Source organism: Anopheles aquasalis, chromosome 2, assembly GCF_943734665.1.
Source record: "Anopheles aquasalis chromosome 2, idAnoAquaMG_Q_19, whole genome shotgun sequence".
Taxonomy (NCBI): domain Eukaryota; kingdom Metazoa; phylum Arthropoda; class Insecta; order Diptera; family Culicidae; genus Anopheles; species Anopheles aquasalis.
The window spans coordinates 32650001-32671884 of NC_064877.1; the positions used below are offsets into that span (position 1 = coordinate 32650001).

General features: G+C 48.0%; 1 protein-coding gene across 1 annotated transcript in view; it reads right to left on the bottom strand.

Moving 5' to 3' along the window:
• LOC126574330 (uncharacterized) overlaps positions 1-14553 on the bottom strand; it is a 120425-nt gene extending 105872 nt beyond the window's left edge. Inside the window, exons 1-2 of the mRNA XM_050234473.1 lie at positions 13278-14553; positions 5236-5344 (exon numbers count right to left, since the gene is read on the bottom strand). Of these exons, the coding sequence (XP_050090430.1) occupies positions 5236-5305 (70 nt within the window). The 5' untranslated portion in view covers positions 5306-5344; positions 13278-14553. The remainder of the gene's footprint in view (positions 1-5235; positions 5345-13277) is intronic.
• Positions 14554-21884: the final 7331 nt, after the last annotated feature.

The following is a 21884-nucleotide window of genomic DNA, read 5'->3' on the forward strand; positions in this document are numbered from 1 at the left end:
GGTCAGTAATTGTATGTTTTATGTAATTTTATTCTATGCATATGTTGGAACTGAAGAATAGTAATCTATCTGCAATGACAATAGTGTTCAAAAAATTGAATGAAAAAACATTTTTCCAAGGTTTCAACATTCATCACATAATAGAGTCTAAGATTCCCGATTTTTTAACAATTTTAACAATTTTTTTACCGGCTACCTGGCGCCTCCATCATCGGGTTTCGCCAATCGAGCTACATCATTTCGTATTCGCGGAACGGTGATCAGCTTTGAAGTTGCCCTTACCTCTCAGGCCACTATCATCTGCGCCGGTTGGGCTTTGATGCGAAAAAGCAAATTAAACAAAGTCATGCACCTCCCAATTATGTGATGAAATGGCCGGCGGACTGGTTGATACTTTAAACTGCAGCCCACATGCCAATATTACCTTGAGACCCCTGTGCTAGAGTGTTGCGTTGCAGTTCAAGTGAACATTCGTTCAATCCCAATAAATCGTGACAAACAAGGGACATTTCAATTATGCACAAAACTTCTCCAAGGACGAACGTCCCCTTGTAGTTAAGAAGCTCCTTCCGGGTTAAGTTTGAGTGATTTCCTCACTTCTCGACTTGATAATGTCCCACGAAGCAAGCCAATAGTAGCACCATTTCCTGGCAAGTCAAGCGACTGGCAACACCATATGAATACCACTTCCCCGATCCCCGGGGCTCCGGTCTCACCATTGGACCGAAAAATAGGATTCTAAAACGTAAAATTCAAGTGACATTCCACCGGCCGGCCGGCCGGCCGGTCGCAACTTGAGTAATCACCCGTGGGGTACGGGGTCTTCCGAAGGCCAGGCTTCATGCGCCGCTACTGGATTTCACGACCCGCCTACCACCCCGGAATGTCAAGGGTTGCCAGGGGTTATCCCTCAAACAATACTTAAGCTGCCCGGCCAAGACCAGAGCCAACGGGGGTGAAGTGACTGAAAGGGGCCGACAAAAGTCGTATAAACTTTGCTGACAAAAGTTTCACGTTTTATGACATGTGTCACACACATACACAGGCACCCATGTATGTGTGTAGCACGCAGGAACGGCCTTCTGCGATGGCCTCTGTCAACAAGGGAAGCAGTGCCGTCAGACTTCCGTCCCGGGAAAGCATGACACACACCGTAAGCCAAAAGGGTAAGGATGAGGCCGCGAGACACCCGAGATTTATGTCCTTTCATCTGGAGAACCACAAACACACATACACATACAAGCGCACAGCACAGAGCAGAGCATCAATGGGCTGCTTGGTGCATAAGAAATCAAATGACAATTCTCCAGCTCCGATTGTCTCGCTTCGCCATGGAGTGTGGCCTTCAAAACGAGGCCACATTCATCTTCCTTAGCTTCGTCCACAGTTCATTAGAGGCCCCGGGACTGTGGCGCAACAGCAAGAGCGTTAGGGACCCCGTGATAGCCCAGTGACCCACTCTCGTGTCCTGTGGCTCCATTTCACCGAGCGGCCAAGGCAAGAACAAAAGGCAAACGCGTGGGGGGGAACGAGGTACGAAGATCATTACAATAACCAGGTGTACGAAGGGAGGAGAAGGGACTCAAGAGTGGTTGTCGTGGTAGGGTGGAAGAAATTGGGGGTGGAGGGGTGAGAACTAATTAAATCCCAAGATTAATAGACTCAGTACCTTCGCTGCTCTCTCTCTCTCTCTCTCTCTCCCTGTTGGTGATGCAAAAGGTGTTCAAAGAGCCACCCCCTGGGAGAGGGTTGGTTCTTCGTCCTCTCTCTGCGTCTGTCACAAACCCCCCATGTGTCTCGTGAGGGTGCAGAGCATTGTGCTGAATTGCACATTCCCAAAAGGTGATAAATTTGGTCAACCTTTCGACCGCCATCAACCGCCACCGAGCTCTCGACCCCAACGAATGCATTGGAATGCTGGGCGCGTACTCGCTTACTACTGGCCCTGGTGGTCCTGCATCAGCCCTTAAGCCCTCTTCCCCCCCGGGGGGTGCGCTTAGTTCTGACGCAAAGTAATAGTCCCCACGGGGCGGTTACGCACCCCGAATCAGCGACCGTCTTTAAGCGACCGGGGATGTGAGCGCTCTTGAGACACCGACGACGCACCTTCCATTTCTCGCACGAAATGGGATGCATTATTTACTAACGTAACCAACCAGCCAGCCAGCCAGCCAGCCAGCCAGCCAGCCAGCCAGCCAGTTCCAGTTCGAAGCTAAAGCCTTCCCTTCGATAACCGAAAATGGTTCCAAAATGGTGCCCCCAATGATTGTTGCCCCCAAGACGCAGATAGAGAGAGAGAGAGAGAGAGAGAGAGCAGTAGAACGCATAAATCAGCGTCCAACGATGCTGCTGCTGCTGCTGTGAAGCACACAAAACTATGCAAATTCGGTCCCCGGTTCGGCCTCGTCCTCCGGTGGGGCGTTCGTTCCGGTGATTGGCTCGGGAACACCGTTGGTTGGTGGTCGGTCGTTTGCTACGATGACGGCGATTTTGCAGACGACATATCGATTCTCCACCCCCCCCCCCCCCCCCGATATACACACTGGCACCCTGGTATGAACCCTTTTTCGCGCTAGGATCGACTGGATACAATCAACACCCGGAATCCCCGAATTTCTCTCCGGTTGGGTGGGAAAAATCGGGGATCCTGGTGGTCCAAAGGGTGTGTTCCGGGCCGCCCTTCCCTGGAATGGGTCTGCGTGCGCATCGCTCGGAATCGTAGTGAATGAGCCGAGAAACGGTTCCGGAATTGGATTCGTTCCGCTGGGAGGTTACTTGCTGGGTTTGTTGGGTTGCGCTCCCGACGTTGGGTGCAACCACGACAACGGCTTGCGTGCCCGGTGAGCGTGGCATGCTGGGATGAAGGGGATTCCACAATTCCAGATACCGTATCCCAGCACCGAGACACCGCCCGAAAACAGTCGGTTGGTTTATTCGATTTACTTAATGATGCGTATTAAGCAGGATTTTGCATTTGTTTGCCAGCCGATTCCGTCGTCGTCGACATTGGACCGGATTCGGTCGGATTCCGGTCCCTGGTACTGCGCGCACCACGCGAGAAAGTTCCATAAAGTTTGCTTTGGATTTGACAAACACACATACACACGAGAACGTTCGCTCACAACGCCCGGGACAGCTGAAGGTGTTGCTAATGCTTCGCTTTTCGCCTGCCCGGATGAGCCAGCGACGCTCGGAATGAGGGTTTACCGGAGCCAAAATAAATAGGGAATTAATTTGCTGTTTTCCGGTGGCTGACAAATGGTTGGCCCACGGGAGACAGGGGGGCGTGGGGTGCCACGAGTTGCACAGATCAGAGCAAGGCGAGGGCTGCTGCTGCTGCTGCTCCGTGGGTTTTTGTGTGGCATTCATTTGGTTCGGTTGGATTAGTGGAACGGAGTGGAGCGGAGCGGATCGTTTGTGTTCCCATGGTGGCCCCAGCCGGTCGCGCAGTAACGCAAGCATTTAGCCAGTCCAGGTAGGTGGTTTATCTTCCCAGGTTTGAGCTGATTGAAAGTAATGGCTTTGCCAAAGAAAATGGACGCGCGAAAACAAGACAAAAGAAAGCGCCGAATCGCGATCAGTGTGATTGCAAGGGAGGAAGGCTTTTGTTTGAAGTGATATTTTTTTATCAGGACTTTAGTTAAAGTAAATATCACATTTCTATAGATTATTCCAATTGTTTTTAAAAAGGTTATTAAAACAATCTTAATAAACAAATTTTAAAATGGAATCAGTAACCATCAGGAAGTAAATTACTGACAAAGTGTGAAAACGTGGCCAGTTGTATTATTAACTTTTTGCGTTTTGTATTTAGCCACGTGGTTCCTATTACGTGAGGACAAAATGTTTGTTCATAGTTGTAATACACCGATACGAGTTTATTTTAGGATCTTGAGAACTATACTTGTAAGATCTTTGGAGGAGGAAATTATTCCAAAAATGTTATTTTTTTAAATTTTCTAGTAATTTTCTGGAATGTGGAATTCCATAGAAAGCACAGCACAGTTATTGAACTTTAAAAGAGGGTACCGCCTGATGGCGCACCCTGTATAATGTATTTATTATTAATTTTAACTCTATACTAACATTGCAAACTTTCCTATATTCATTGGTCGCAAAATTGGGAAACTAGAGCTGCACAAAACACAAACACAATTTTATTTTACAGAAAATTTCTTAAATTGAAACTGTTGTTCTGGCGTCAAACAAATCAAGAAGAATTGCGAAATCTTACTAAAGACATTCGATCGTTATTGAAGACATTTCCAAGTACGAGGTGAAAGTATCGCAACAAATCCATTTGAATGCCCGATTCCTTCAAGGCGGATTTCATTGTGATACGCAATATAATTTATGTTGCCCTCATTCCCGGCCATATGCAAGTGTGACGATTTTCCGCCGTTTTTAAACCGCCCCCACCCCTCACGCACGAGACCCAGAGCATCATGTAAAAGATAAAAAAATATGCCCATAAAATTGAAAACTCTAAAAACCCATTTTTACACCAAAACCACCACAAAAAACCACTTTACTACCCAGGGTCTCAAAGGCCCCAAGGCCCGAACCGAACAGGGCTCGCCATAAATAATGAAACGTATCGCGCGTATCCTGCTCCTTCCGAGCAATAAAGACACATATTTCCTTTATTATAACACATTCCGCAACCAACTGATACCGGGCAATGATAATGTTGTCAGCGGTTTGCCGGCGGGCATAATAAAACGATCTCATCGTATCGCATCGCATCGCGACGGTCCGGCGACTGTTGCTTCGCACACCGGGCAGCAAAACCAAAGCTCAATAATCATCAACCACCACCACCACCAGCACCGGCAATAAAGAGAAATGCTTCAACCGCTAGGGCTGCCGTGATGATTGTGTGCTGATAATGGCACAACCTGCATAAAAAAAATCCCCCAAATCATCAATTTCCAGTAAACTCCATCGCACGCATCGCGGCGCACGGTACGGTATCGGTTTGCCCGAATTGTGCCCGTCCCAGGGATCGTGGGATCCCGGGATCGAAACGAACGAATCGTGGTGCGTCATGTCACGGCACTTTGCGCCGTAAAGCCGCCACCACCAGCCGCGGTGACCGAGGTGACAAATGACTTCCGCTATAATTTGTCATCGGTTATGGATTTTAAAAAGGACCTGCTGGTGGTGGTGCGTTTTTGTGCGAAGGACACCGCCATTCAGCCCAATCATAACTAGTGGCACGTGGTTACAACCTACCGCAAATGTGAGCTCCGGCCAGCAGCACGATTATTGCATTCACGAAAACACATTTATCCTTATCAGCCATCACTTAGCGTCCTATTAGCGCGTTGCAGCCGAACGAGATCTGAAACGAGAAAAGCAAAACCACGGCGAACAATGTTAATGATTTGCGAAAACTGAACGTCGTACAGATTCGTTTCAAAAGAGGGGTTGTGGAGGGTTGGGTGAGGGTTGCGCTATGGGCTCCACTGCACTGACTGAAAATCCCGGACAAGTAATGCTTAATTTTATGTATGGCCTTAGATAAAGAGGACAGCAACAAAAAAAAAAAAAAAGACTGGGAAAGGTAAATCGTTTAGGGCACATTCATGGGGAAAACTTTTGCCCTTCTCGGTTTTTGTGTGGTGTGTGCTGTGTCTCGATGTGTCCCTCGCACCTCTCCTCAGACTCCCAGAGGCTAGGACAACGACACAATGAATGCCGCTATTGAGTTTGAGGGTTTTCCGTGGCGAAGATCGTGCTCCTCGTACGACACACATTCAGCCAGACCCCGTACCCCAAAACACCAGCACCACCACCACCACCCTAATGTGCACAGAGGGCCACCCTACGGGTGTCACATACACGTGTACACGGCTCTGCATACGCTCACTCAATTAGGCATTAATATTTTATGAGAAACAGGGCACGGTTGCGATGGCGAGGGCCGGGCGAGGTTCTGGGATGAAAGGGACGAAAATGGGTGGCCAGAGCGTCCCCATGCCCTGTGCTAGGCCCTGTTCGCCACCACCACCACCACGCAAGCGAACGCCTAGTGAAGTTCGGAGCGAAGAGCATAAAAATTATGCATAATTTAGTATCACAAGCCATAAATCTCGGATTCGGGGATTCCGAGGTTCGGTTATTCGTGCGCCATTTCTTCCACATCCTCCTCGCGTGCCTCCTTTTCCTCTCTATTTTCTTTTTGTTTTTTGGCTATATTCATACGGCTCATTCCTGGGGGCCTTTGGCGGCCCACATGCTGCGGTGGTGGTTTTTGAGGTTTCGTTGATCCTCCGTTAAGCTTAAGCTCCGTGCGGCTGCCAGCCTGCCAGCCTCCCTGCTTCGATGGGTGGTATTTAATGTTTTCGTTATGCTTTCGACACCGCTGCTGGTGCGCTTTTCCTGCTCTCGCAGGTCTACAAGGTTTAGCCTATGGCACCACAAACTACCGCACCGTGGGCCGTCGCTTTGCGATGCATTTCTTCGTTGCGACACATACACCACGAACACCGTACAGCGTCACATCATGAGAAGCAGCAGAAGCATCACGTACCTTCGTCAGCACGTTGCAGATAGACGCCGTTCGTGCATGCGACGCAGTTGCTCATGCATCGCCACGCGAAGGAGAACGCTCGGTGCTTCAGAAGGCTCGAGATTGAAAGACCAAAACGGAGGGTTAAAGGGAGTCGTTGCTCGGTACCGGGAGTGGCGCTAGCAAGACGGGACAGTAAAGTTTTTATTGCGAACAAATTTCGCCCACCCCATGTTCGGCAATTTCGGGAAACCTTGGAGGTCAGAGTCAGGAGGGAGGATGGAGAGGTCGTTACTGCCCTGCCCCAAAGCTTCCGCACCAGCACCGGCACCCCGCCGGTGGAGCAAAGATCAACAGCGGAGCGCTATTAGGGTTTCGGTGTTCCTGGTGGAAAGGGGACACGGTTCTTATTTATTTATTTTAAGCTATAATGCTACGAGATGCCCAGATATGGATTGCCCTACAGGCTGCTGATGCTGCTGCTGGTGCTGAAATTCGATGTTGGAATAGCATGGACTTAGATAGAACGATTGCTTTTTGGAAAAGGCTAAAAATAATACTCGACTCGACTCGACGTCGACGTCGACACGTGGGAGAACCAGGGAAAGTATTGGGCTGCAGTCAGCGATAAGGGATCGGGAGTGGGAGTGGGATACCGATCCCATTATCACCGTCCCTGGCCCAGCTTGCCCAGCTTATCAAAAATGAACGCTCGTTCGCTTGTGAGCCGGCGGTAGTGGGACAGAGTGCTGGAAGTCGAGATCGATGGTTAATCCCGGTGCTTCTTGTTGGCATTCCGAGAAATGCTTCTTGATTTTAAAGGGGTTTCCGTAACGTTCTGAGCCTGAGGGGTGATTAGCTTTTCCGTGAAGCAATAGATAGAAAGAGTGGCTTCAGGGCTTCGTTTGCTAATCGTTGAGCAACCATACTCAACAGGATAATGAGTAATAAGACTTAAATCGCAAAGTGTGCTGGAGTGGTCTTTGGGGGCAACTAAGTGGTGGGCTGAACGAGGCAACGTTAAACCCTGGCTCAACGTAATGCTTCTATTGTTCGGCCTCATTTCGATCTCGGAGAAGACCCTCAAAGGATTTGATCGTTAGCCATTGTAAGAATGTAAGAAAATCTGTGTAAGGATTCTTCGAATTGACTGTTAATGATTACTGATGGTTTAATGTACAGTTCAAGCACCACCATACATTGTATGCTGGACGTGTTTGAAAGCAATTGTAAGTACATCCATTTTTTTTTTCATTTGATTCTCTCTCTCTCTCTCTCTCTCTCTCTCTCTCACTCTCTCTCTCTCTCTCTCTCTCTCTCTCTCTCTTAGTCTTTCTTCATTAATTTATTAAAGAGCACATATTGAATATAAAAAACGTAAAACATACAGAACACATTGTAGCTAAACTGGTGAACTAATTAAAGAACTTAACAACAAAATAAGAAAGGAAAAAAAACATTAAATCACCTTTCAACATTCATCAGATAATGGAGTTTGAGATCCCTGTATTTTTTTCATTTCTATTTAAATTCATTCAAATTTCTTTGGAATTTCTACTGAAACCCCTAAAAGTATGTATTTTACCGGTTACCTGGCGCCTCCATCATCTGATTTCGGAAACGAAGCTACATCATTTCGAATTCGTGAAAAAATCAAATTTAATTAAACCATGCACCTCCGAATTTTGTGATGAAACGGACCGTGGACTGGTTGATACTTTAAACTGCGGGCAGCTGACTTCCTGTTATTTTTTTCTGTGGCTCGTATGCTCATATGAGTCTGAGGCCCCTGCTCTATAATTTAAATTTAAAAAAAATATTATAGTTGTAAAAAGTTGAATTTTCATATCAATCGTACACATGGCTTGCCATTTAATAAACCATTAAACATGTGAAAGAAATTGTCTATTCTGCGCCGATTGTTTTTTGCTAAGAATTCTCATTAAAACTTTGAAATGTAACCAAAACCAACCGTCGCAAATGTAAATAGGTAGCAAAAATGCCATCATGTCGTGTTCCCATTTTCAATTTTACGATTCACGGTAATGACGAGCACGCGCACGCTCACCTTCCCTCTGTTCCAACTAGCACCCGGCAGTGTCATATTCGCAATGATATGCAATCACATCTCACCTTGCTGCCAGGTAACGCACACCGCACTCACACCCGGTATCAAACAAACAATGCTCCAGAGCATATAATTCAAAAACCAGAAACACCTGTTCATCCCGATGGATCGCTTTCGTGGTCTACATGCCCTATTTGCCAAACCATCACCCTGGCACACGCTCCCGGCGATACGCTGAATGACAAATGGCTCGCACCGTACGCGAATATATTCATCCCCTATTCGAACACTCCCCCGCCTACAGGTGTAACGCTTGATTTTGCTTTGGCACCTCTGCTGGAACGAAACGAAAAACTACGCCACTTGAGCTCGTCAAAAATGTGGCCTGAAATTGTTTACCGAAACAAAAATGGAAACGGGGAATCCCGGACAACACAGCACCACGGCCAGAGTCAAAGGAGGCTGCGGAGGAGCGGCAAAAACAAGGTGATGAACGGCTACGTTCCGATAGCTCGTTGATTGATTGGCCTGGGGCAGGGGATGCTGGCGAAACTCGGGCGAGTCCGATGCTCCAAAAAACAGCCGACAGCAACAACAACGGCGCGGCGAAACCCAAACAGCGGATGGTCGCCCAGTGTTGCCATCATGCCGCCGAATGTCTGTTCGACTGATGAAGGCTGTCAAATAAATCAAATGGTTGGAAGTGAAAATCAATTTAGAGAAAGGGGATGCCACCCAGAGGTGACGACGAATTTGATCGAATATCAATCGAGCAGTGGAGCGATGAAAAATGGGGTTGGGAGCGGTCCCGGGAGCAGAATGAGGAATGGAAAAACGGCGTCGTCATCGTGTCCGTTCGGAACACCCGCCCGAAAAAAAAATGCATAAAACAAAATGAAACTCTGAACTGGAAGCGTGCGGTCCGGAAACTCTGAACCTGTGTACTAACGAACGACCGTTGGAGGGGCAGTTTGAAAAAAAGGCTCACGGACATCAGTAAGAGGAGCACTTTGTTCACAAACGGCAACAATAGAATGCTGGGGGAAGGATGCCAATCATAAGCAGCGTCACCTCCATTAGTGAACGAACTAATTATACGCAACGAATCGCAGTAAATAAGCTGCCATCGAAATCTGCTTCGAAATGCGCGTGGCACGTACGCACGGATCCGATTAAATCGTGCACGTTCCTTTAACAATTTACATTCCAGCACCATTCAACACTAGCTCATAACGTTGTTGTGCATTGTTCAACAGGGGATAATTCTGCCGTTCATTGTGTAAAACAAAGCACAGTGTTTTATGAATGGAAACAATCGAATACCACAGAAATGATTGGAATTTGTGTTCGCTGTGGCAGCTCACAGCGTGTAGTTGCGATTGCATAATGTACTATCAGCTAAGGATAAATAGGATTTTTGGGAGGAGGTTGGCATGTAGTTGGTTGTTGTTGAATGTTGACTGTAATTTTTTTTTCACATTGACTTCACATGAATGGACAAGCCTACATCACGGCCAATTTATCATAATGACTGTACTGTCCATAGTGACTATAGATGAAAACATTTAGTTGAACATTATCATCCATTCGTGGTCCTTGTTTTTGCCCATGTTATACATGACATGGGCAGGAACAGTAAATAACGTGAGTTTTTTAGGGGAGTTTTACTCCATCTCGTCGTGGATGAAAAGTTTTATGTTTCTGTGAATTTACAGCGATTATTTACAGCGACTCCACGTCAGACCATACGAAACACAACAGTGCCATAAAATAAATATGTTAAATAGACAAAAACTAGCAAAAATATTGACATTTACCGCGTGTTGCATATTTTTGTGCTTTATGTCGCTTAATACAATCACCGATGGGAGTACTATCCCACGTTTATCACAAAATGTACATACTCTGGAATTACTTATCTGCAATACATTGTCCCTGGCAGCAACATTTCCATCGAAAGCGCCTCGTGGTGTGGCCACATGCACAATCCCAACAAACACCACCACTGTTCACACACGAGCTTGATGAACGACGCTACTGAGATGAAAGCGCAAGAGCAACACAAGAAGGAGCGCAGTAGGAGAATTGAGAAGAAAAAAAACAGAACCCTGGAGCAGGCTGATGACTGGAGTAATATTGAACATTCTGCCTGGGCTCCGGGCCCCGGGAGTTTACATGGGTCGAACAACAGTTAATGGAGTTGTTGGATGGCTGGGCAGGGCAGGTGTGACACTCTGTGTGAAGCTCTGACTGATTGCATCTTTGTTGTTCGTCAGCTAAAGCCCCTTCGGGGCGTTGCTGAAGCTGCATCACCGTGATGACACCAGCTGGGGCCCGTTTCTGTGTGTGCCCAGAACCACATTCTACAAACGGACCCAGGACGATAGGACGGCGAGTCGGTAAGGCCACTCGATCCTCCCGGGGTGTCTGGGTAAATAATCAAACGCAGGACACACGGTGACAGTCACAAATTTGTCTGCCTTGGTTTTTTTTTCTTCCATCCCCTTTTGATAAAAGCACCCTTGAAGGACATCAGAAAGAGAGAGACAAGGGTCACATACTGCGTGGCTTGCGTGTGAGGGTTCGGTGTGAGATAGTCGCAGTTGCCAGCACGACACAAAATTGGTTTCGATAAAAAGTCCTTACCGGACCCCGTCGATGGGATGCGAAAGCTTTGCAGCCACCAACCACAAACGGGCCTGACATGCATGAAGGACACCAAGCGCACACGTACACACTCCAGATAAAGGAACGACGATGTCGACATTAGAGCAAACATCCAGCCGTCTCGTCACCGGCGAACGAAACGGCAACGCTCGGTAACGGTACTGCATCCTGACACGGATGACACAGGATGCCCAACGTTGCTGCTGTTGCGGCGATGGCGACGACCAAAAGTGAAGCCAAGGACATGGCCGGAAATGAGGTGAAAACTCTGCCCAAACGAGCTTGGAAACGATCCTTAAGCTTCGAAAGTTGACGAGCACTCCCACCACTCGCAGGCCGTTCAGGGGTTCGTCGGTTCCAGTGCCGCGTCAGGCAGGTACTTTGTGGCCGGTTGCTGCCTCCCACGTCTACTGTGAAGCGAGTCACTTTGGCATTTTTAGTGCAACCCTTTTTCCCAGACCTTAACCTAATCACCTGGCACCGGCAAACCATCATACGATGCCGATGCCGTCGCTTCTGGTGCCGGTGCCTGCTGCGAGCCGGGCCAGGCCCCGGGGCACCCGGGCAAGATGAATAGTGTAAAGTTCGTTTAGGGGGCTGGAACACTGGTCGGGTGAAATGCTGAGCACCGGTTCCCCGGGGGTTACCTTTTCCTTACCGCTCTGGTGGTGCGATAGGAGAACAACGACACTCGGTTGCTCGGTCGCTCGGTTGCTCGGTCGGAGTGGTTTTTTTACGGTCCAGTGGTTGTGCGAGATTGTCAAGAATCGTCAAACCGTACCATTGTTCTTTGATGAAAGGGATCGAAATCGAGATCGATCCATTGACCGATTGAAGTCGCAATGGAAAGCGGTCGTCGCCCCGCTGCAGGTTGAGAAGGGGAGGCTAATTTCTGTTGAAGCCGTTGTCAAGGAGATGGCCATGTAATGCACATTTCACTGCAGTGCAGCACCAGTGCTCTAGAGAGAGAGAGAAAGTGCTTTGTGTAATGCAGTGGAAATGTTTACTTGCTTTAATATTCGAACTTGAAAATTACTTTACTTTGACTAATGCACTTATAATTCGATATAAATGTTATTTTATGCTATTTAAATCTATTAAACTGGTCCAAGTTAATATTTTTAATGTAATCTTTCCACTGTAACGGTGGATGCTACGTGAACTGTGAAGATAATCAAACGATCAAAGTGAATTGAACATTTTCCAATCGACCCACCAGCTGTTCTTGCTCTTTTTCCCCTTAATTAAATAATCGAACAGGTATTGAAACCTTTCAAACGAGGCCAACTTCTTCCCAGAACATGCACTTGCATGTTCTATATCACCAGGATATTGGTTCTCAGAAATATAACTTTGAAATGAAAAATGAGAATACACTAACAGGAAATCCTTTCAACGGATCACGGTAGGTTGGAAGCAACCATCGGATGGATTACAGGTGGTTGCTGGCCACCGCCAATAGGAGACTTGCTTCCCATCCCAATGGCTCGCGAAGGCAGCAAGAAGCAGGAGCAACGGTGGTGTGGTACTCGATGGTAAGCGATGGTTTAAAGAAGTGCTGCGAGCGACGTGCCACCAACGCGAAGGGCGAAGGCCATGGCGAAAAGGGTGAACTTTGAAACAAAACGAAAAGTGGAGAATGGCCCTGTCCGGACACACTTTACCCGGAAGCCACGGTTCGAAACAACAGAAGCACAGAAGAACCGACAGCATTGTTCGCGCCTTTTGCTGCTGCAATTTTCCCGCGAAAAAAAAAGAAAAATAATGAACGGGATAGATCCACAAAGCAGTAGCGCGCGCTATGGAGACGAAACTTGAAGCGAAAGTACAATTAAAACTGACACCAACACCGCACCGCGTACCGGCAGCACGCTCGGTTGCATCAACGCCCAACCGAACTCCTTTATCTCCCTTTCTCTCTCCCTTTCTTTGGACGAAAGAAACGAGTAGTTGCCGTTCAGGGGAAAAGTGTGAGCAGGATGGGGAAAAGGATATCCGGCCAACCGGAACTTGGTGCCCATTACTTACGGAGCGAGGCAACGGATGCCGGGTAAGTCCGCCACGGTCTGCCAACGATCGTCCGGTCGCTCGGTGCAGATCTTCACGATCACGCGGTTTGGAGTGTAGGAATCGTATAAAATCGTACGCAAAGCTTGTATCGAGGAGCTACTTTTTGTCAGCTGCTTAAGTATTTCCACAAAATCAACAGGAAGCTCATGCACTGTGACCGGGTTCCTGTATCCACATTACTGGAAATGTTTCTCTTGCCGATAACATGGACGCACGGCCATGCACACAGAGACACTGCACGCACACCACAGCACACACGTATTCTGCCCACAAACACTCCTCGCCGGTGAACCTTCGAAGTGGCGTCCTTAAATGGCACTCATTTCAACACTTTTGAACTCACTAAATTGCACTCCAACTTTCGCCATTCAAGTGGCGTCTGACTGAAGGCTTAGCTACGTTTAGCACTTGGCGCGGCACCTTTTACAGTTGATCCGGTGGCAGCGCACACAGTGAGGCCACAGTGACGTGACTATTTGCACTTTCATTTGCCACTTTTCGGTGGTTCCGATCGATTCGCAGCCATTGCCGGATGCGGATATTGGCACTACTTTAGTTGCTAGCAATCAGGCAAAAGTATCGCTGGTCACTTACTAACACGGTGCCAGCAACACAGGGAAAGTTTTCTGCCAAGAAGCTTACCGCCCTTTACTGTTTGTTCACCGGAAACGAACCACAGAGCCGGAGTGGCTGTGGACCACGGCCGGACGAAGAAACTTTCCCTGCCAACGAACAAACACAGAATTACACAATCACACACGCGGCCGCACGAACGTACACCCGGCACGATCACGTACACTCTGCTAAGCTAATCGGTTGGCCACTGGAAGCCCGGAGGAACCGTAGGAGGGAAAGGGAAAAAGCCTGCCCCATTAGCCGTGGATTGAAATCCCGGTACCGTAGATCTGCGGAAATCAACTCGTGATTTGTTTTATTCCCGATTGCTCGCCATGTATTCCATCGTTCCGCTGCCCGTCCACCCTGTCCGAGCCGAGCCGAGTTGGATATCCTTTTCTGTCAATCATCGAACAACGAAATGGCGTACGACAGGCGCTCACTTCATGCTGCAGCCCCTGCCACAGACGCACCTGCACAAAACCTGCACCTCAAACGTCAGCCATGTCCGGACGTGACTGACATGCACGGGAACTAAGCCACCTCAACAGCAGCAGCACCGGAAGCTGCCAACAACCTACCGAGCCACAACGTTGCGCGCCGATCCGTTGCTCCACGGAAAGCGTCGTTCGCTTGGTGAACGCGGACCAACGTCGGAGTCGAAGCTTGTGATTCGCACGAACGAGTATCGCAAACTGACGACTGCGAACCGCGCGTACCCTTTTTGGGTAGGCTGGCATCCTTATCGTCGTCGTCGGCTCCGGCGTGTCCTGTGAGAGCAGAGCGAGTCAGTTCTCTCGCTCGCTCTCTCATCTCACGATGTGTGCGGTGCTGTTCGCTTCGCAACGGGGCCTTCCAACGGGGGAGGGCCAACGGGGGAGCTTCCGATGATGCCGTCGTGTGCAACGGATTACCAGCTTCACGTGGGCTTTCCATGGTAAGGATCTTCGTTCGCCCCTCGGGAAGCGTCTTGAAGACTGACAATCATCGTGGTGGTTGTTGTGCGGAAGGTTTGAACTGGGATCGAGACGATCGGTCGAAAGTAATGAAAAACTGGCATTTGAAGAGGAATATTGACATCAATTGAGAATCAGTGGATGTCTAAAAGGCAAAATAACCCATAAAGATGAAGCTACACTGTTGTAGAGATTCTCATACAATGATACATCAGTATGGTGTGATGGATAATACGGATTTAAGCCTTTGGAGACAGTCGATCAGACAAAGATCCCCAAGGGTCCCATGGGGTAATCATGAGTAGCATTACGTGTCGGCACGTGAACAACGCCACTTCAGCATCGACGGCGTACCGGCAGCACACTGAATCCCTCCCGAGAGAGAGAGAGACCGTTTCACTTTTGTTTTCCTTTTTGTGCCGACGCCAGCGTGAGAAGGAAAACAATGCGGTCGCTCGCTGAGTCGCATCCCTGGAGCTGCTCTCTTCTCCGGGAAATCTGTTCGGCAATCTTCGGCTAGTTGTGCATTACGCTAACGGTTAGCACAAGCTATGGCGTCGTTGATGCTGTGGAAAAGACGCCGGCATCCCTGGCTCGCAGTGCCACTGTCCAGGGAATTCTGTTATGAAATGCACTGCCAGTCGCACTCGGGATCGGATTAACTTTCTACTCCTCGAGCAGGCCAAAAAGGGTGAAGTGGCAATTGATAAACGAAATCTCCGTATCATCGTCACGCGTCTTGCGTTCTACCAAACAAACACTTACCGGGAGCTTCCTTGGAGTGCCAAGTAAGGTGAAATTCTGGACTCGGAATTGAAACATTCCCGTGTCTCATCAATGATCCTACTGGCCATTTTGTGGAAGGTGCCTGCCATTGCCATTTGCCCCAAAAAAACCCTCATTTCATTTAGAATCCACGCATTAAGGTACGCGGACGCGGCTTAAGAACGGCGACATTGTGAGAGGAGCTCACGCGTGATCCGTGCTGGAAGCTCAACAGCTTGGAGCACGTGAACACCGTCACACACTGGCCGGGTGTTGGGCTGACCGGGCCAAGCGAACCATGAACAACAGCCGCACAATGGCCCGGGAGCCCGGTGCCTCGGTAAAAGGTTACGCTTTCGTGGAACGATCCGCTCGAAGAGCACGTTCGACTGATTTCCACCATTAGGCCGTCGACGAGGACGACGACCAGGTGAGCCGCTCATCAGCCCTGGGACGCAACACCGGGGACCACTACTGGCGGTGGCCCATTGTTTGGGATTAGAGGGTTGAAGTTGTTTTCCTTTCTTTTTGCCAGCGTGCCAGCGAATGGCGCGCCAGACGGTATAGGCCCGCCGGTTTTGGGCGATCAATCGTGCCGTGCCAGACTCCGGCTCACCGGTACAATCCGACACAGATATCTTCCACCCCCCCCCCCCCCCCCCCCCCCGGGGGTTGTCTGCCATGCTTACAGTGGGCGATGCTGATGGTATGGAGCCAGAGCCCGAATTTGGCTTCACCATTCCGAGGGGATTATAGTTTGTGTCACGGAATGGCCTCTACCTTACGCATCGCTACCCCGCGCCCTGTGCGTAGTACACCGTTTTCCAGGTGTTCGTTTCGGATTTTTTATTCTCACTCTCTCTTTCTCTGTCTCTCTCTCTCTCTCTCTCTCTCTCTCTCTCTCTCTCTCTCTCTCTCTTTTGCTGTGAGACCAGTTCAGTTCGAAGCGTTGAATGCAGGTTCGAGGTGATGGATGTCCCGACGAATCCTGCATTGCCCAGCCAGGCAATGGTAAGTCTTTGTGGTGTATAGGAAAGATAGGAGCTGCAAGTGAAACGAAACAATCTGCTACCGAAAACCGGCGAGAAGCCGAATTAGAAGGATAAATGACACGGTCGCCGAGAGGAAGCTTAATGGCCCTGGAGTCCGGTAGCAATTTTGGCTGGGAATTGTGGGAATGTGGTTTGAGAACTGTTCAGTTTGGTGACCAGGACGGGATAACACCGAGTGCTCAACGAACTGCGATCGATTATGTCCCGCAGCTGATCAACCATCATCAACAACGAACGGAGCAACCTCCTGGAGCTAAAGACTCCATCAACCAACAACTTTCCCATCAAAAAGGCCCACAGTCTGATGCCGGCGACACCGGCAAGTAGCTTTTAAGCTGTTCCCGTTCATATTTCATTGCCCGCGCGCTGTTAATCACAAGAACGACGACCACGACGGCGACGACGTCATCCACTATCCTCTCGCTCGCATTCCCCCGGCCGACAGCCCGCACTAACGCACCAAACTTAATTAATTTAATTATTCATACTTTACTCATCATCAACAGCCATCACACGTCGGGTGCTAAAATCCCGACCACACTTGCACACCCCGTCCTCTCCGTTCCCGGTGAGCGATGATGGAGAGGTGCGCACGGTATGTGAAAGCGTGGAAACTGCCACACCACATGTTTCACGGTTTCGCGTGAAAGCCGCGCGCGCCTCCCACGGAAGGGATTCGTGGGAAGTGGATTCGAGGGTAGCCCAACACCAACACCATCAACAACTACGGTAGCAGCGAGCAGGAGGCCACCAAACACTACACGGTGCTGACTGCGGGAGATGGTCGTGGCCCAACGGTGGCTCTACCTTGTGCCAGACACTCGCTCACGGGGTCACAACGCTCCACATCCCGTCACCATCAACGCCCCCGGTTGGTGCTGCCACATTAGCTTCCGTTAGACACTTTCCGGGACTTGTGTGCCAACCCCATACCCGGCCATACCTGCCGTCGCCGAATCTGTGGCCGCACAGACACACGCAGTGGCGCAGAAAAGAGCAAAACTATCCCGGAACCGCTGGAGGCTTCGAGGCGAGGACGGCCAGCGGAAACGGAACGAGCGTACATGAATTACCCTTATAGTTAATTTGCATTTTATTTAGTAATTAGGATAAAAGCAAACCCCGTCCTCCATGTCCTGGCATGTGCAGCCACTATAGTGGCCACCTTCCCTCGCCGCCTTACTTCATTGGCATCTCGTCGGTGAACTCGCTGGGGCTCGATGTAGACCGAGGCCCTGTTCGGGAAACGCGTCATGTAGAACGCTCCTCATCCATCCTGCAATCCGGTGCTGTGGTGTTCCGGAGGTCTTTTTCTCGGAAAACTGACGCTGCTTTCCACTGTGGTATTGTTGGCGTTCGCCAGTCGGCTGCGATTTTGCTTTCTATTGCTTCACAGATCCACGAATGGGATGTGCATGATCTGCGTCACGGTGCGGGGGGTGATCGAGCGAAAACTATTAATAAACAAAAAAGGGTGGCCCATTGTTTGCCACTCTCATGTTACGAATTCGGATTGTATTTTTCAGTCACTTCCAATAAACTGCATTACAAAGGAAAGCTGTGCTTTGTTCTTGTCGGTTCTATCGGTTCACATTGGTAAAATTATTTAAATTCCAATTAACATGCCTTTTGATGCCATGATATGCCAGCAAAGAGAGGCTATATTTTTCGAATTAAAAGCTTTTACATTGTGCTTTGATAGCGGTAACGATGATATAAAACACTTCCAAATGGAAAATGATAAAATGATTGCAAATTAATTTTGATTGAAATTAAACTTTCTCAGCACTCGAGTAACTAAAACAACTGTTCAAGGTTCAATTTGTTTAATTAGCTTCATGCGGACAGTGGCAGGTAGCCAGACGAACTTCACAGGCTATTCCACCGCTTTGATCACTTAGTTTAATGAAAGTTTAATTAATTATGTGTTGCACCTTGATTTTTCCGCATTTTCCTGCACTTCCTCCCCTTATCGATCGCGCTTGATATTTTGTGTAAATCATTCCCAGCACCAGCAGGACCAGCAAGCAGGCTGGCTTGCATGCCTGCCAGTCAGTTGCGAATGTTTATCGCGATCAGCCGTGGCGCACCTTGGTCGTAGCTGGTTGCAATCAGAGTAGCGTGCTTTTAGCTGTGGCATTTTTTTGCCGCTAATTGAATGAAACTATCGTCACTCACATTCGCCTGGCAGAGTTTTCCAGGAGTGGCAGAGGGTGCGCCCCAGATCAAGGGTATCAAGCTGCAGGAAGCATAGAAAAGGAAGTACTTCAGTGATGTAATAAAACTAATTACGCAATTTTTCACTCATCTCATTCACGGCTAGTGCAACCCATTAGCGTGCGGTAGAAACTGGTCGTAAGCCCCGGGCACTAGTCACGAAAAAATGTGCCCACTTCCGTTCAACGGTGCGTAAACAGGAGAGCGTTTCAAGGGTCATCGGAAAGTGTTCGTTTTGAAAGTTTTAATGGCCTTTTAGTCGCTTGAAGTTACAGTTTTCCAACAAGTGTATCATCTGAGGGGCAACTGCGGCAAACATTTCGTGCTCTCCTGTTAGAACAATGATGTAGCTAAACCACGAAACCCGTGTTTCGATTAAGCGCTTGGCGAACGATTCATGAATGCGGCAGTGTTGAGTGAAGGAATTTCTTACAGAGATGCATGCTAGAAATAGAAGTGGAACAGGAAAAGGGAAGGAAAATTACGCTGAAAATGAAAAGTATGGTCAGTTACGCTGCCCAAATGATAACGTTGCTACCAGTTCCACCTGGTATCTCTGGTTTTCGGAAGTCGGAAATGGATTTTATTCAAATGCAGACAGTTTTAATGAAAAACCAAAGCTCATTTCGTCGCATAATTGGCTCAAAGCTACTGTACACCGTTTCTCATTTGCACGCGAGAAGTGTCTGTTAGTTTTTCTGTTTCTTTTACATTTGTCTTCCATGTACGGTACCTACGCTCTATCTGTCACAGTATCTTAGGTCCCAGCGAAGCTCATTTCAAATACCAAAGAGACACCGTTTGTTTGTTTTTCGTATTGGATCGGTCGCGGACTCCCTTGAACAACTGGCCGTCGTGTTACCACCGCGCTACTGTACGTTGCAAACGAAACTTGTCAGTGACATATGGTGCTGGACCACTGGACATCCGGTAGGTTAGTGTGCCTTTTAGTACCGCTCCTTGAATCGTGCTTGTAGCACAGCTTATGCATTGTGTTTTGAGGCTGTTTTTTCTTTCTCCAGATTACACAAGCAGCACCCTCCGCATTCCGCAACCATTTTTTTCCGGAAAGAGGATTTGCTAAGATAAAACGCTAATGGCGATCTTTTCTCACACCTGCTCTGTTATGTTAGGCCAGATGAAAGATAAATAGTGGAAAATACACCACTGCCATGGGATTGCAAGTCCATCCGACTGCCATCAGTGTAACCGAACAATCTTACCAACGGCCCATGGCGGATGCAAAACAATAGCAAGGATAACGAAAAAAGTAACACGTCCATCCATGGATCCCAGATCTAAAGATTCAAGCACCGGAGAGAGTCGTAAATTAGTTCCAGTCGCAATCGTCGCGGACACTTCTGTCTTCTCCGAGGGCTACATAATTGCAATTCGAGTTGAGAAGTCCACTAACGGACGGATGAGTGTAATTTACCTGATGTGCGAAATTGCTAGCTAATTTGAATATGGGATACTTGAAATTTCTTTTATTTTCATTCTTCTTGCGGTTGATTTCCCAGTGTATTAGGGATATCTAAGCTGTTTGGAGAAACCCAACATTAAAGCAATAAACAGGAACGACAAATTAAACTCATTTTTATTCGTTTTATTGAACATTTCATAATCTTAGTTTAACTTAGTTTTTCTTTCAAGATTATTCATTTAATTTGGTTTAGTTTTATTATGCCTTTAACTATTCTTTTAAGTCTAATAATTAATTGCTTATGTGATTTGAATGGAAAGGGGATATTAGCGAAAAACATCGTATCAGGGATCGCTGGAAAAAAAAATCCGCAACTCGCACAGCATGGAACAAACCTTAATTGTTCGGTTAGCATTGGCTAAAATGTTGGCTGCAGTTGTATCTGCAGAATTACTTTAAACTTTGACCAACCAACTGATGCACCATCGCAAAAACGTAACCCAATGCAGACTATTTATTTATGCAACATGTTGGGAAAAACATCTAGTGCCAAGGTTTCACTATTACCTTGCACAGGGAAGGCAGCATTGTATGAAACCATCGTTGTTTAGTAACCGCACAATTTTTAGAATTATTGTTTGTATTTTGCATAACCTGCTTGTGGAAAACGAATATCAGTATCTCTGGGCAGCATTTCTATCTCCGTGTGGTAAAAAAGGAACTGGGATAACATGATGAAATATGTTTTATTAACTGCATTGATACCCGCAAAAAGCTTGGCCAAAGCTAGGCATTTCGAATCATCGGGCCTCAACGGCATGAAAAGATGAGTAACTGGTTGCATCTAGATGACGCCTAGACGCTGCCCCAATCGTGGCTCTGCCTGCCTGTATTTTATTTATCAACCAACCACAACTATGATCGATTTCTTTGGCAATCATGCAATATTGCCTAATCCAGCTAAGCGCACAAAATAATGTTAGTTTAATTAACTCATCCGTTCCCTACCGAGGCAATCAGTCGCATCGTACGCACTATCTACCAACCGCTACCACCATCAGCTTCACGGTCAAAGGTTAATAGTGAACGATAGTTTAGGTGCTGAGGAGGGAGTGACTCTCAGCGTGGCATAGCGGCAGGAGAAAACTATTTCACTCGCCATTGCTGGTGTGCCCACCACCAAACCCACTCCACCGCCAAAAACCTCGCCAACATCGAATCGAACCGGATGTTCGCGTCTACTCCGTGATGTGCACCGCTGGGATTACCTCTTCCACCTGATATGGAGTGAGCATCATGTTCGTACAGACTGTTAATTAGGGGCTTTTTGTTTTTACCGATTTTTGTGGTCCGTTAGTGGTCGTCGTCGCTAGTGGTGCCGATGCCGTTTGAGCCTTCTGTTTAGATGTTGGCACTCCCTCGAATGGGATTTACGCCCATAATTTGAAACAATCACAAAAGGAACTAATTAATTGCAATGCTTAACTTTAATCACAGTTCAGGGACATGGCATTCGAATGTTACCCTTCGCATAGCC